The 17,004-nt window shown below is 42.1% G+C and overlaps 1 protein-coding gene across 1 annotated transcript in view; it reads right to left on the bottom strand.

Moving 5' to 3' along the window:
- Positions 1-16,465, bottom strand: part of SLC26A3 (solute carrier family 26 member 3) — a 34,588-nt gene extending 18,123 nt beyond the window's left edge. Inside the window, exons 1-8 of the mRNA XM_025449572.3 lie at positions 16,346-16,465; positions 7,896-8,112; positions 7,036-7,175; positions 5,702-5,812; positions 5,268-5,440; positions 3,594-3,758; positions 1,594-1,746; positions 1,093-1,175 (exon numbers count right to left, since the gene is read on the bottom strand). Coding sequence (XP_025305357.1) covers positions 1,093-1,175; positions 1,594-1,746; positions 3,594-3,758; positions 5,268-5,440; positions 5,702-5,812; positions 7,036-7,175; positions 7,896-8,026 — 956 coding nt within the window. The 5' untranslated portion in view covers positions 8,027-8,112; positions 16,346-16,465. The remainder of the gene's footprint in view (positions 1-1,092; positions 1,176-1,593; positions 1,747-3,593; positions 3,759-5,267; positions 5,441-5,701; positions 5,813-7,035; positions 7,176-7,895; positions 8,113-16,345) is intronic.
- Positions 16,466-17,004: the final 539 nt, after the last annotated feature.

Below are 17,004 nucleotides of genomic sequence, written 5' to 3'. Positions count from 1 at the left end.
TAACAAAAGAATATCTGCTGATCAAAGTATTTTTGCTTTCAAAAGACATATATTCGCTTTTTAAAAGAATTGGTTAAAGTCAATGATGCATTTAAATGCTGGTTCCTGGAATTCTCAAATACTCCTTAAGCAGGGGGAGGGAGGGAGGGAGGGAGGTCTTTTGTTTGTTTGTTTTAAACAGGAACACAGGGCAGCCCAGTGGCTCAGCAGTTTAGCGCCGCCTTCAGCCCAGGGCCTGATCCTGGAGACCTGGGATCGAGTCCCATGTCGGGCTCCCTGCATGGAGCCTGCTTCTCCCTCTGCCTGTGTCTCTGCCTCTCTCCCTCCCTCCCTCTTTCTCTCTCTCTCTCTGTGTCTCTCATGAATAAATAAATAAAATCTTGAAGAAAAAAAAAAAACAGGAACACAACCTGTCCTTGGTAAGCAAATTGGAAGAAATTGATGCTCTGCTCTGAGGACAGAGAGAAGAAAGCACAAAACTGGGCATCTCTCCTCAATCCCATAAATGCAATGCAATCAATGCATTTTCAAAGTCCTTGCATGAACCGGACGTCCCATCCTTCTGCAGTGTTCAATGTCGCCCTGGCCTTGTTTTGAATTTGGTCACGAGGAAGGACAGAGCGTGCTTATCCGGATTGTTCAAGCAGTGGGCTACGGGTATTCCTTCTGCGTCTCTTTTGAACTGTCAGAACTTGGCTCAGATCACCTCAAACAAAACACTACATATTGTTTATAGTAATTTATGGACAAGGAAATCTGGTTGCATTTGGTTCCTTTTTTACTTTTTTATGAAGAGAAGCAGGCAGGTTTGACTTTTTTTTTTTTTTTTTTTTTAACTTTGCTTCGCTTTTACCTGCCTGTGAATCCCTGCTCATCTGGTTGGTGTATTCTTCTACAAGGACAGACTTTCTGATAGTAAGAACTGCAGAGCCTTTGTGGCTCCTTTCTAGAAAGGGAGTAGCACCTTCCTGGTCCTCCCAAGAGGCAGGGAGGGATATGGGCTGGATGGATGCATTTCGGCTTGCGGTCCTCCCCAGCTACTGCTCCCTGTCTAGTCAGTGCTTGGAGACACCGTCAGAAAGACACACTTACCCTCTGTTCATCTCCCCAACCACAGCCACCTTAAACCTGTTTTCGAAGTCAAAGCCATAGGACACACCTGTTGCGATCACAGTCTGCAAAGTTGCAAATTGCCCAAGTTAGAAATTTGAGATAAAACTCGCAGTCTTCTTAGATCAGAATCTCAAGCCCAGGCTTTGCTACTCTTGAAAAAAGTCCTGAGGCCATTCTCCTGTGCCACCAGAGTTAAGGACCGCAGCCCAGAGTTAAGGACCGCAGCCCTGAGGGGTCTGCCAACCTTTCTGAGGCCTTGCTCTCTGTGCCGTCCTCATCGCAAGTGGAGAGGATGAACCTCAAGTCACCAGGGGAAGTCATTAATTCAGTACAAAGAGAAAGCCATGCTAAATCTCACACCCAGAAACTGCAGAGATGGCATCTGCCCCACTAAAACTTCCTGATTTGCAAGTGGTGAAGGGTTTGTGACATAGAAACAGGAGACTAGTGAATTATGAGAGTCTTAAGATGATCAGTTACCATGATGAGTTCAATGGGGATGGGCACTGGAAGTTTGGCTTTGTAGCGCTGATTTATTTCTTTAACCACAAAAACAACCAGGAGGATAATCAAGGATGTCACAAGGTCTGCAATATTAGTCTTCTCTATTTGTGTGAATACGGAATTCAGTACCTAAAATTATAAAAGTGAAAAACAGCCAAGTGCTATATTTTTTTTCTTTCTTTTTAAGAACCTCTTTTGTTTTTACTTTTTACGACCTCCCCCCACCCCCATTTGAGTATAGTTGACACACAATATTAGTTTCAGGCGTACAATATAGTGATTCGACATCTCTAGACGTTATGCTGTGCTCATCACAAGTGTAGCTACCATATGTCACCATGCAAGTCTATCACCATGTCATTGACTATACCCCCTATGCTGTGCCTTTATTACCGTGACATATTTATTCTATAACTGGACTGTATCTCCCACTCCCCTGTACCCACTTTGCCCAAACCCCCCACCCCCTCACCCCTCTGGCAACCATCAGTTTGTTCTCTGTATTTATAGGTCCGATTCTACATTTTGTTTGTTCGTTTATTCATTTGTGTTTTTTTTCCCCAAGTGCTCTATCAATGTATAATTTGGATGCAATACTTGATTATTTCCAAACAGATTAAAAGAAACATTGAGGCAAGAAGGACTGACATAGATGGAAGAGTGATTATTCTGTGTATGTTATCCATGAATGAGTAATTGTAGACGCTAACATGGAGAGATGAGAAGGGTAAGTGAGCACAGCACTGGCACCACGTTCGTTTAGAGTTGCTTTTGGCATTTTTACTGGGAATCTCCTTGGCTGGTGTCGAAATTCCCTGGATACTTTTCACATATTTACAACTGGTGTCTCCTGCTCTTAAGTCTCGTGGGCCATTATTTTACAGTCAGCATCATTGCTATATCCAGAGAATAACCTCTGTTCCCTGATAATTTTCTTAGCATGTATCTCCTTAATTCCCGGCCTTTATTTTTATTTTTTAGGTTAATACCTTTCACAGTTCTTAGTTTATTCTCTGTGCCACTTTTGGAAATTTGTTTCCTGGCTAATGGTACACTGTTTATGATCTTAATTTTTGAAGCTAGTTGGATTCCATATCCATGGGATCTGATAGCTCCAGTAGGCCCAAACTGGATCTCAGATTGTTCTTTGAACACTCCACTTCTAGACTAGCTCTGGATGGGAGTGAGAGAGTGTTGGTTCTGATATGGAGCAAACGCTGTCTCAATTCTCAAAGACTGTCTTGATAGAAGCACCAATAAGTTCGAAATTGATAAAAGGAAGGAGATAACAAAGATCAGAGTGGAAATTAATGATATAGAGACTAAAAGGACAATAGAAAAGATCAATGAAACTAAGAACTGATTTTTGAAAAAGAAAAATAAAACAGGCTAACCTTTAGCTAGACTCAGCAAGACAAAAAGAGGGAACTCAAAGTCAGAAGCACTACGAACACTGTCGTTCTGCAGCACATCCTCTGGAAGAGGGAAGAACCACTGTCCTATTTACGTTTTGGCTAATTTCCTTTTGCTTTATAAACAGGGAACCATAAAAGAGTCGGAAGAACCTCACTTTTAAAAGAACAAGGCCTGCTTTTTAGAAATAGGGAAACTATCACTCGGCACATTTCTTTCACAATAAGATTTTGAGGAGATTTTTGAATAATGGGACAGGATAGTAAAGCCTTTAATAGTGAACTTCGGTTTTTTTCTTTTAAATAATGCTTAAGAGTCAAATCTCAGAGACATGATGCTTAATTTGCATTGTTCGAATTAGCCGGATGGTAGGTGTGGTTGATATTTAGTGTACTTCTTTGGGTCACTGATTTTTTTGTTAATGTGACTAAATTTCACAACCTGTTGATTTCTGGGAAATATTTGGGAAGCTCCACGTTGAAAGCATTAGAAGAAAGCTCTTCCAAAATGAGGATGGTATAGTTCATGTATTTCGAAATTTTCTAGGCAAAAGGACTACTTACTTTGAAAATTGAAAATGGATCCGTGTGTGCTGGAACTGTCAGCTGAAGCATGAATTTGAGCTGGGAAACCAGAACATGCACAGCCGCAGCTGTGGTGAAGCCACTGATGAGGGATTCAGATAGATAGATGACCACGAACCCGATCCGCAGGACACCCATGAGCAGCTGGAAAGAGAAGGGTGAAGGCCTTTGGTAGTGTTACAGGTGCACTCCAGCAACTAGAGGACCAGCAATTGAAATGATTCAAATGTAAAGGTTCAGCCTCTATGTAAATGTCTCAGAGGAGCAGATGTCCTTGCCTCCCAGAATACTTTGAGGTCTGGGTTGCTCCTTCTCCTTCCCTCCCCCATCCTGCGCCCAAGGTGGAATGTCACAGTGTTCACATAGCATATAAGCCTAATACACCCAAAGAAATGCCAAGATTATTCCTCCCCTCCTGCCCTCTAAGGTGCTGTATCTTTGGAAGACTCTCCCATATACCTTACCTAGCATCAGCCCTCATAAATTGTCCCATGTTATTTTAAGTGACTTTCTGGCTACTATGGCATTCATGGGTGAGCATCCATTTATATTCTCTCAAATGAGTTGCTTGACTTTTGTTAAGAAGCACATGACTGTGTACTGAACCTCAGAAGTGCTCGGTTTTAACTGGGGGCCAAAGTGATTAATCCCCCCAAAGCATCATCAGGATTTAGCAGTAAAGTGCATGGACAGATTTTCCTTCCCTTGAATCCCTGGATTGCCTTTCCATAGTGTCTCTGGAATGCAGCCAGAGCCGTGGATGTGCTAAGTCACTGGATTCAGAGAAGCACCGGTCATATCTTCTGTCAGTTGGACACACATTAATGTCCTTGTTTATTTTTTTCTTTAAAGATTTTATTTATTTATGGGGGGGGGGAGAAACAGGCTCCATGCAGGGAGCCTGATGCGGGATCCCATCCTGGGACTCCAGGATCACACCCTGGGCCCAAGGCAGGTGCTAAACCGCTGAGCCACCCAGGGATCCCCAATGTCCCTGTTTAAATTGACTTCCTCTTTCTTTAAGGAATGGTTGTTTTTTTTTTTTTTTTTTTTAAGGAATGGTGTTAACCAATAATACCACTCATCAAAAACTTAGCCAACATCTTGAGGAATCCATGACATTTTCACTGTTCACTATTTACTATTCAAGATCAATGGTGTCAGGGGTGTGGCTTGGGAGGGAGGCTTTTGCCCCTGCATAATCCTCTTCAGCTTTCCTGAAATCTTTGATATGGACAGTTCAAGGTGCTAAACCCCAGATACTTCCAACTAGATTACAGGCCCCGAGCTATCAGAAAGAAAAAAGTTCCAAAGATACCAGTGTCACTATTACTTGCAGACAATTATGTTTAGTGACTCTATTAATTCTAAGTATTTTATTGACTTCAGCATTTCGTTCCTCACCCCTGGTGCCTCCCTCTTCCCATTTCTCCTTCTCTCTAGTTCCACGTGTGCTCATCTATGCAACGTGGGTCTGCTCCTCCACTTCTGGTTGTGGTTAGTGGCCTTTCTAATGTCCTGTGGGCCCCTGAGAGAGGAAGGCAAGCCAAGGGAAGAGTGGGGAGGGGTCGCAGGAAGTAGACAGGACAGAAAGATGTGTACCAGTGAGGACAAGCAGCAAGGGGAGGGCCGATGACACGAGAAAGCACTCACCTGAATGATTCCAGAAAGGATTGTGACCGTTGCAGCTACCATCACCTTATACTCATTGGTTGAGGAATCATTACTCATTGAACTATTAGAGATTTCCAGAGCAGCTGTACTGGCCGTTGGGGTTAATCTCACAACTACTGCTCCCACCATCATACTCAGAACTGGAAATGGACCTAATTAATAGAGGATGCATTGTAGTCAATATATGTCTTCCTGAAGCACAATTGTCTTTTAACCATAATGTAGAGGATAAAAAGACTGTCACCTGTAGCTCCACCCTCCTTCCCTTGCCCCACCCCCTAGTCCCAATACTTTTTTTTTTTTTTTAATTTTACCTAGTACCAATTCTTACAATAAACTATATCTGCTGTCCTGTATTATGCACAACTTAGAATTGGTAGTGTGTGGGTAATGGAAGTAATAAATTCACTTACCCACAGAGATGTGTCTAGAAGTGCCCAAGAAAAAGTAGACTATAACTGGGAAAAAGGCCGCATATAATCCATAGCTTGGGGGGACGGTAACCAACAGAGCAAACGCTAAACCTGTAAATACACAGCATTAGGGTCCTTATTTCATGTAAGGGGAATCATAAAAGTCCTCACTGAGTTCTTCAAGTGTTTCAGATTGTACCTTAAAAATAAGTTACTTTATTAATTCAAATAGATCAAAGATGTAAATATAGGAGCTAAAATCATAAAACTCTTGGAAGAAAACATAGGTGTAAGTCTTCATGACCTTGGATTAGGCAATGGTTTCTTAGAATGATACCGACATAATTAAAATTTAAAAATTTAAAACATAATTTAAATTAAAACATAAAAACATAAAATTAAAAATATAAATCGAGCTCCATCAAAATCTTAAAATATGTCCCTCAAAGATTACTATCAAGAAAGTGAAATGACAACCCACAGAAGAGGAGAAATTTTTTGCAAGTTGTATCTTGGACAAAGAACAACAATAAAAAGAAAACAACCTAATTTTAAAATGTGTGAAAGATTCATTTCTCCAGGGATATATAAATTGCCAGTAAGCACTTGAAAAGATGTTGGACATCATTAGACATCAGGGAAATAAAAATCAAAACCACAATGAGATCCGTTTCGGACTCACTAGGACGACTACCATAAGGAAGGCAGATAATAGCAAGTGTTCACAAGGTGGTGGAGAAATTTGAGCCCTTATATGTTGCTAGTGGGGTACCATGTGACCGCAATTACACTAGGTATATATCCAGGAGAACTGAAATACAGGTTCATATGAGAACTTGTACCCAAGGGTTCATAACAACAGTATTCCTAATAGCTACAAAGTGAAAACAACCCAAATGTCCATCAGCTGATGAACGGATAAACAAAGCATGGTCTATCCACACTGTAGAATGGTAGCAGTCATCATGGAAAGAGGTGAACTACCTGCTGCAACATGGATGCACCTTGCAAACATGATGCTAAGGGGAAGAAGCCAGACACAAAGCACCGCATGGTCTGTGATTCTGTCTTATATGAAATGCCCGGAATAGGCAAATCAATAGAGACAGGAAGTTGTCGCCAGGGAGATAGATGGATGTAATGGAAAAGTGACTGTTAATGGACAAGAGGGTGTAGGGATGGTGCTGGTGGTAAAAAATGTCCTGGAACTGGATACATGGTGATGGTTGCAAACCTTGTGAATATGTCAGAGAACACTGAATTTTACACATTTAAAGAATGAACTCTATTGATATAGGAACTATCTCTCAGTAAAAAAAAAAAAAAAAAGTTACCTTGCAGGACAGCTACCAGCCCTGTGCTGATTCCAGAAACAATGTCACTGAGTAGCCATTCTTTTATCTGGTAGGCTGGTAACCAAGATGCTATGGGAAACAAAGACAGGGCAATTTTCTTGGCCTTCTGTGTGGAACAGCTGAAAACATTGAAAGCCACACTCAGTTAAATCATACCAAATTTTAACTTTGGCACCTAATTCTAGTGGAAAATCAGTAAAGATCATACCATTTTCAAGAATGAATGGGGGGATGAGGTAACTGGGTGATGGGCATTAAGGAGGGCACATGATGAGATGAGCACTGGGTGTTATACTATATGCTGGCAAATTGAATTAAAAAAAAAAAAAAGAACTAATTACCACTTTCCATACCCTTCCCACTAACCCTCGCCTCCTTACCCATATTGACTCCCCCTGGTCACTGCCAAAGGATTCTCTTTTCTCTACCTTTCTTTCTTTTCTTTTCCTTTTTCCCCCCTTTTTTCTTTCTTTTCTTTCTTTCTTTCTTTCTTTCTTTCTTTCTTTCTTTCTTTTTTTTTTTTTAAGAAAAATGCTGATTGTCTTCAGCCATAGTAGAGCTTATCTGTCATCCTCAGCTTGGATTTTATAACATTTCAGTTGAGAGTTTTCCTCTGCCCTCATTTATTAGTGCTTGCATATGGAAAGATGGTGCTGAGAGCTGAAACGGTGTTCATTTTAGAGGTTTCCTTCCCAGCTCTGGCAGGCAGTAGGAGATTTGGAAACCAAAGATAAGAAGACCCTGAAGGCTGTGGGCTAACGCCAAAAGGAGAGCTTGGAAAGTTAGAAGCAAGTGCTTTACTTACTCCTCATACCCTTGTACCTTAAAAAATAGCTTACCTACAACACACTTTGAGATGATCCAGAAAGGTCTTGTGATGTCTCTGTTTCTTCTTGTGCTCTTCCCCGAAAGCATTTGCAGAGTACACCGGCCTGGCTACCACGTACTGATTCCCAATGGGTTCGATCATTTTGCTTTCTCAGACGGCTGCGTTGAGAGGAAGACCTTTGGAACTATGTGGCAAACCTTCTTCTTGCCTTTAGCAGGTTCAAATGCCTGAAACCAAACAGAGCTTGCTTCTTAAATAACTCGGAGATAATGTGATGCAATTTACAGATGAGTGATCTCCGAACTGAATGTTACCACCTTTTGAGATCAAAAGAGGCAGGATTAAGGGACCTAGATTGTGTTTTGAGACAGTGATATCACTTTTGACTCCAAGGAGCTGGACACAGCTCCTTTGGGTAAGTAAACAAGGGCTTTTATTATTTATTCCTAAAAGATCACCAAAAAGCAATAGAGATGGACTCAGCTTATTAATCAGGGAGTGCATTTTTTTTTAAACTTGTAAGGTGAGATCTTATTAAGAAAAGAATTTAATTTTTTTCTTAGATACGTTTCCAAGGTGATGGCATTGGAGTCCTGGGACAGATTAAATTTAAAATCTACTCATTGCCTCTTCACGGCAGTCAAGACTGTTCCATTTCCCCAACTGAATTTTTGTGAAGACCTAGGAAATGCTTGAAATCTGTGATCCTCAAGGATCTTGCCCATTTATTTTTCTATTGTTTCTAGGAGAGTTTTCTAATGTATAGTTGAGGAAACTATTGCGCGAAATGTTACTTGGTTACTTACTTCACTAGTGACATCTTATGAGAAGATCTCGGGCAATTTGCTTAACCTCCCCGAGCCTTGTCTATATAATTGAGCTGGTAAGAATCAAGTTTCAGGGTATTATTATTATTATTTTTAAAGATTTCATTTATTTATTCACGAGAGACACAGAGAGAGAGGCAGAGACACAGGCAGAGGGAGAAGCAGATTCCCCATGGGGAGCCCGAAGTGGGACTCGATCCCAGGACCCTGGGATCATGCCCTGGGCCAAAGGCAGACGCTCAACCACTGAGCCACCCAGGCGCCCCAAGTTTCAACGTTGTATGAAGAGTAAATGAAAGTGTTTTCAAGGCACCTAGCGTTGGGCCTGGCGCACTGTAGACTTTCGCTAAGTGATAGTTTATATCCTAACTATTTGCATTTCCTGTGTCAGATGTTTACATTTTTTGTCCTTATCTCAATCCTGTTTCTGTTATGCTTAAGAGATCAATTTTGCAAAATCTTTTAATGCACGTTACCTGGTCAGCCCTCACAGCTCTCAAGGGCACTTACGATTCTTATTACCATCCTCTTCTTACAAATGACAAAATAATAGCAGACCCTTCCCCACAAAACTCTGAGTCCTTTTCCTCAGGAGCTCATAGGGTGTCAAACGCACAACCTCTGCTTTCACATTTCTTTGCTGTTTCTTCTATGACACGCAGCTTCTCTGTTGTCCAACGTGAACGTAAGTGAAGACCGTTCCAGCTAAGTGTTGGCATTTCCCCTCTAACCTTGTTGCTGTATTACTACTCATAATACCCAGAGTTTTGTTCCCTGACCTCAATCACAGTTATTAATTGAATGATCTCCAACTAGATTGTACCTTGTTATGAGGCCCTCTCACAGCTCGAGGGATTTCCAGCCTGTTGGCAGAGCTCAAGTTACAACCAGAAGTCAGATGCTGGCCCCAACTTCTGTCCCACCTGTCCTGTCTTTGACCACCCATTTCTCTCCCCTCTAAAATCCTCTCTACCGGTTATGTCTGACCACCATGGAATGCTTTTGCCTCACCCTCTGGCTTGACCTCCAGAATTTGGGGTATCCTGGAGCTTTGTTAGAACGGTGAGACCCCCTCCGTTCGTTCTGAGTCTCCTCCACCCCAACAAGCTGCTTGCTTTCCCTGCTTCTTCTCTCTCTCCTCCATCATCCCTCCACCCCAGGTTCCAAGTGCCAAATCTCACCAACCACACGGTTCTCCTCATTGTCAGAAGAATGGTCGCAAAGCAGCATTGCTACTCATTGCTACGCATAGCACGGAGTTTTGTCCTTCTTTGCCAGTTACCAACAGTACAGCTGGGCCATTAACATTTAAGACCTAATCCCTGTCAATGACTCTTGACACCTTGGATCTCCTGGGAAGGCTGTCTGGAGCATCTTTCAGGAACGGCTTTCATCCTGTGAGGTAGCCAACCTAGCCAACCTTAGGATGGAAGACTCCAGCACTGTGCATTTGTTCTGTCAGATGCTGCCATGGACAGAAGAAAAAAAAATAGATTCCACTATTTTGTTGCTTTACTCATATTTCCACCAAGTTGTTCAGAAAAACTCATTAGCTCTTTCTCAAGAAAGTACTTCTTTTCTTCCTTTTGCTGTTGGATATTTCTTCTCTGTTAAGACATGGTTTTCTGTTTGTTTTGTTTTGTTTTTTGTTTGTTTGTCTTGCCAGTGACAGTGATGGTAGAAATAACCTTGTTTTACTTTGCTTCCTTGCCTGAGGATGACCTTGGCTGGCTCTTAGTGGGTTCCATCATGCCTCCAGCTGGATCTAGGGGCTGGGCCCCTGCCATCCTGCCCCAGATTGGAAAATGCTTCCTCCTCTCACCCGAGCACTCACTGCAAGGGGAATGTGCTCAAGGTCAGGAATCAGGGCAGCTTAAAAATCTTCTCAGGGGGTGCCAGGGTGACTCAGCTGGTTAAGTGTCTGACTCTTGGTTTAGGCTCAGGTCATCATCTCAAGGGTTGTGGGACTGAGCCTGGCGTCAGGCTGCTTGCTGGGCATGGAGACTGCTTAAGAATCTCTTTCTCTCTCCCTCTGAGCCTGCCTGCCAGCCACCCCCTCTGTCCCAGTCCTGGCTGGCTCACACACGCATTCTCTCTCTTAAAAAAAAAAAAAAAAAAAAAAAAAAAAAGCAGAACTGTCCAGATTTTAGAAAAACAAACAAACAAACCTAAGAACTTTCCAGAATTTAGAGAAAGAGACCTTGCGGCCACATTCCAGTCTTGTGGTTTGTTCTCTTATTGCTATCTTTGCTCCCAAAGCTGCTGCCTCCTCGTCCACATGTAGCACACAATTTGTTGAGCCACTGAATCTGCCACTCTGATTGTGCCTCTGCCTGGAGAAGCTCCAGATACTCATAAATTAACCTCATTCTCCATTTCATCCTCTCTGGGATTCTTCAGCATGATCTATGTTAGTTAGGAATTCAAAAGCAACTTGCTTTTAACTGTTTTTTTTTTTTTTTTAACCTGAACAGATTATCTTCTCCCAGAAATTCTTGAAAACATTTTTTCTTGGTTCCTAGAATTGCAATTCCAGTTTCAAGTATTACAGCCATCCTAACCTATACCTTTTCATGTTCTGATTTATCTTCGTGCCTCAAATTGCCCTCAGGGTGTCTTACCGTGTCAGTGGCTCTTAAAGGATTGAAATTTAGTCTCAGGCATCTTTCCTCCTAATAATTTTGGAACTCCAAATCTTGTTTTTATACATTTCCACTTTTATTTCCTTTTCTGTGATGTGTTTTTAAAAATTATTTTCACCTTTATGAGATATATATATATATAAAATATACACAAACATACTCACATATGTGCACATATACCTGCATACTTTGGTTCTGAGGCTTAGTCATACACACTTGTCTTTCTTTGCCTTTTATTTATTTATTTATTTTTTTTTGAGTAGAAATTTAATCCTGGGATTGATTTCTGAAGTTCAGGTTTTGTTTTTTTTTATTTAACTATTCTGGTTTATGAATGACTTTTTGATGTTTCTAGTGATTAGGGATGGTCATAGGTATTACGCCCCAACCCCACCCCATGCCCAGTTCCGCCCATCTCCAACCCACTGCCAAGCACTGAGTGTTACTGCCTGACTTCCAGTTCCCTGGGCACCTCCACGGTGCCTGCCCCCTCCACTGAATCAAGGTCTAATGGCTTTGACTTTTCCACTCCTTGGCATTTAATCTGTTCTAGTCTCTCAGAGGGCGGCCCTTTCTGCTAGGAAACAGCTCATTTGAACCCAGATGCTCCTAAGCCATGCTAGTAGCTTTCTTTAATAAGTGCTAATTTGAAACGGGGAGGCAAGAAGGCATTCAGAGCATTTCCCAGCTCCTCCCCGGTCCCAGGTGATACCTCTACCACTGCTGCACAGGGTGGGTGCTCAGAGACCCCACCCTTCAGTTGGCTCTCCAAATACCCCTGTGCCAGTCACTGGAAAACCAGAAGAAGTCAATATGAAGAATTGCTCCTTGGACGATGGGGGGAATACAGCTGTGTCTTGATAGCTATACTTCTAGGAGGAGGGAGAGCAGAGTAACTGCTCCAGTGAGCACCTTAAGAGGGACCCCAGTCAATAGCCTAAGATGAACCAGAAATTAAGGCCGTATAAAGGCCCACGTTCTGGTTGGTGTCAAACTGGCTGAAGGCAAGGAGGTGGTGGCACCAGAACTGGAGAAGGTCAGGATGGTGATTAGGCGTAACTGGGCTGGGGTGGGTGGGAGGGAGGGGGATCCACGCTGATATTGATAAAGAGAGGTCAGAGGGGGTCAGAGGCTGGGTCAGGCAAGGATTTCTGGTTAAATGCTGTGATTGCTGTGTGCTTCAGCCACTTTTGAAACAGCAGGGTAATGAATAAGCTATATAGTAAATCTGATCCTGGACTATTTCTTTGGGAGGGAACAATGGGGTCCATTAACTTTGAGAACATGAAAAACACTCCTGTTTCTCCCCTGTATTTTAGTGATGATCTTTTGAAAGCTATCAGCATCTCACAAACGCTTCCAGATAGTCTGCGAAGCCAGAGTCTTTCCTTGGAGAGAGGAGATAAAGTGACATAGAAAGCAACTAAGGGTGATGGGACCAGGGTGAGGATCCCAAGGACATGGAGCAAGTAGGCCCCCCAGACGGTGCCAAGGCAAGATGCCCAAAGGAAAAGGTTTTGGAATTTTTTTTTTTGCCAAAATGATATTGATAATTCATACAATTCTAGTTCAGTGTCCATAGTGAGCAAGAACATAACAGGTATCTTGCATTGCTTACTCAAGAAGTTTGTTTACGGGACTTATATTAATTCATACTGGCATTTTATTTATTTATTTTTAATTTACTTAATTAAGTAATCTCTACACCCAATGTGGGGCTCAAACTCACGTCCCCGAGATCAAGAGTGGCATGTTCCACTGACTTAGCCAGCTAGGTGCCCCTATAGCAGTCTTTTAATATCTTCTAGGAACTTAACTTTAGCTTAATTTTAGTTCAGGCACTAAACATTATTATTATTGTTGTTGCTGTTATTGACAATTCTTTTTATTCACAATTACTATCCTTGGACACAAGGCTGAAAAACAAAGTCAAACCTAACGTAGTTAGGAGGTGGAGCAGGAAAGAGTGAGGTCTGGCAGCTAAGTAGACCTGGCTTCGCCCCTGCCTAACTGTTGCTATGGGCAAGCCCTCCAAGCTTTTGTTTACCTAGTGGTAGAGGGGGACACCATTACCTTCTCCGTAGGGCTGTTGTCAAGACTGCAAGTAGAGCTGTTGTCAAGAGAATCTTTAGCTCTAATTGCAGAGGTAATGGCCTCACGACTGAGTTTATATTGACTGTGTATATTGACAACTTACAACTGCGTTTGACAAAAGTCTACTGGAACCTGTCTGAAAACGTTAGTGCCACCGACTCTTCTATGACTTCATGTCTCCCCTGCATTTACCCAGAATTACCAGGTTCCCACTCTCACTGATTTATTTTGACATAATTTGAAAGCATGTACCCATCTAAGCTTCATAGCTTGGCAGGCGAGGCCCTTCACAGACTGGCTCTGGCCATCTCCTAAGCTTCTCAACTTCTCTCCCTCCATGCCTAACATCTCCATATCTTCGCGGTTGTTTCTTTTATCCATGCTCTTCTTTTCCAACACCAGGCGAATTCCAATTCACCCTTAAAAATACTCAGCTGTCCCTGATCATTGACTCATTCCTTCTTTCCTTCAACGAGCATTTATCAGCCTCTTGTTTGTCAGGAACTCTGTCTCTACCATAGTTGTATAAGATAAGAGGATGTGGTAAAGCCTTCATGGAATTCCCGAGAAAGAGTTAATCATTTCCTTCTTATACATACTTTTATGTATTTTTAAAAAAGATTTTATTTATTCATGAGAGACACAGAGACAGAGAGAGAGAGAGAGGCAGAGACACAGGCAGAGGGAGAAGCAGGCTCCATGCAGGGAGCCCGACGCGGGACTCGATCCCAGGACTACGGGATCACGCCCTGGGCTGAAGGCAGGGGCTAAACCACTGAGGCGTCCCTCTATGTCTTTCTATACCATAGTGTGCTGCTCTGTCATTATTTGTTTACAAATTTCTTACCCCAGAGAGAACCAGTAAGTTTCCCAAGGGTAAGTCCCAAATTTTAATCAATTTTTTTCCTTTGCATAGGATACAACACAGAGTAGTTGCCCAAAAAGGTTTGTTTAAATAAACTGGACTGTGAACAAAAGATATAAATGGCAAATGATGTACTCCAAACTCCAAACTCCAAAGTTTATGTATATATAAATGCAGGGGAAATGCCCAAAGTGATTGGCACAGATAACAGATTGGAAGAAGAAGGGCCACGAACGTGGGTTGGAGTTGAGAAAGCTTTCATGAAGGAACTGAGGGTCTTGAGTTAGATCTGAAAGAGCAGAAGCATTTGGGAGAGATGATGGGAAAGCAGCAGAGAACAAGAAAATCGCGTTCAAAGGAGTGTGATCCAAAAACTGGAAAAGAAGACTTTGTTGGCCAAATAGCTACATTGCTAGAGAAATGAGCAAATATGCCCTAGCAAGGAGTTTCCGGCCCAGGAGGCTACAGAAGAATAGAGAGGATCCTTGGGGTTTCTATAAAGGCTTTGTAGGTTTGTAAGTACTTTCACTTTTCGTCTTAGGAGATAGGCAGAGAAGGTAGACCTTATTATCACCAATTGCCAGATGCAGAAATTGAGATCCGGGAAGATACAGGACTTTCCAGCTAGCAAATGACAAAGCCAGGAAACGAAGCCAGGTCTTGTGAGTGGTTCTCTCTGAAACACACTCTTTACTGCCATGTTGATGTACGAGGGGGGCCATTAGCCCTGACCCCCAAGAGAGTCAAAGCTGGGGAACAAAGAGCTCCAGCTGAGGCATGTCATGCTCCTGCCTTTGGGCATGGAGCCCCTCCCTCTGTGTCCCCACTTTCAGCATCACAGACACAAACTACAGAGCCTGGGTAGCTGGAATTTAATCTCCTTGAAATGAATTGGTTTATTCTCTACTTTGTTCCCTGACAAAGTGAAACAGAGGCTGGAAGAGGCTCTTCTTTTTTTCTGTTTGGAGAACCAAAGATGCTCTTCATGGAGACAAATGGGACCAAGGTCTTACTTATGTATTCTAGTAAATAATATCCATTCTCATTTTGTGAACTGTTTCATTTCAAGGTTGAATATGAGCCATTTAGTAGACACTGATGCATTGGCTAATTTATTCATATACTCATTCATTTATCCAGATGGAGGAGGCAAGGTATGTAGTAACCCACTGTAAATGACTTGTTTCTGAAATCGAATAGTTGCCTCCTAATTTCTCAATAGGAATGATCTTTATGTGGCTCTCACTATACTGTTTCTCTGAATGACAATTTTACTTGGGAAAAGAGAATTATTTTAGTCAAATGAATTGAATACATTGTTTCTCACTGGCATATATAAAGACTGCTGTGTGACCTTCTTCCTGACATTTTAATGAATGAAATAAATTTTGTCTTGTTAGGACTGGTAATCCATAAGATCAGTACCCCTGCATGGTACATTACTCGTGGCATATGGCACTTTGCTACTTTCCATTGACAATTTTCTTCTCTCTCTCTCTTCCTTTTCCACTCTCTATCCTACTTGCTTCTATTCCCTCTTCTCTTCCCCCTCAACCGCACCCATCCCTTCTTGGATTTTCTGGGATGTCTGGCAGATAAATCCCTCGCCTCTGGACCAAAAGACCTTTCTCAACACCTTCTGACAGATGACTCCATCTCCTAGAAAAAAACTTTCCTAAAAGCTTGCTTTATTTGCCAACCTTCAGAACAGATGGTCTACCTATAAACTCAGATTTGGGTCTGGAATTAAAGGAATTACGTGAATAATTAAGGCAAAAACCTCTACTATTGTTGAAAAAGCCATTTACAGCTTAACAATGCACACAATTTATTTGGTCAAATCAAAGTCTACTCAAATATTTGTTTCAAACTGCTAGGGCTCTGGGCAGACATTTTAAACCTATTGTTAATGGAATCATTCATTCCTTCCCATGCAACTGTAACTTCTAACTGGGTTTTGATCAGAAAAGTATACCATTTTCAAGAAATAGAAGACCAGTTTGAGTCAAATGAGTGTAAATTTATTTCCTACCTGGTACGCTCAGTGAGACACTTCCGCGGCAGCAGGAAATTTCTGAGACAAAGTAGTCCTGTTTCCAGAAGTGTCCATCCACTGAGATCTATAGGCTCTGATTGCATCCATATGTATGGGGATGTCTATATGTAGGTTATGTAAGGCAGTGGGGAAATTACCTGTCAGCTTTAATAATTAACTTTCATTAACTTTTACAACAATGGAAAGACTCCAATGTGGTCTTGACCTTTGAGACTCCAATCAGCAGAAGGGATGGTGACGACAGCTTCCTCAAGTTCTTTGAGATTATACCACTCATTGCACTTGTGTGTGTGTGTGTGTGTGTGTGTGTGTGCATGTTTCATTGGTTTACAGAGATTTACACAGAGAGGTGCTTATAGAAGTTAAAAAAAAATCTCTGCAAGTGTTACCTTCTTGACGTTTTACCTGCCAATTTAGATGGGAGTTCCCAGTGTCCTTCAGATTTCTAGCCCCAAATCTCTTAGACTTGCACATTTGACTGCCTGTCCATCCTCTCTGCTTGGATGCCCCATAGGCATCTCAAACTGGATACCTCCAGGGCACCTGGGTGGCTCAATGGCTGAGCGTCTGCCTTTGGCTCAGGTTGTGATCCTGGGGTTCCAGGATCAAGTCCCACATTGGGCTCCCCTCAGGAA

The sequence above is a fragment of the Canis lupus genome, chromosome 18 (assembly GCF_003254725.2).
Source record: "Canis lupus dingo isolate Sandy chromosome 18, ASM325472v2, whole genome shotgun sequence".
NCBI lineage: Eukaryota > Metazoa > Chordata > Mammalia > Carnivora > Canidae > Canis > Canis lupus.
Note: the sequence above shows the minus strand (reverse complement) of the source record. Positions and strands in the feature narration are given on the sequence as shown.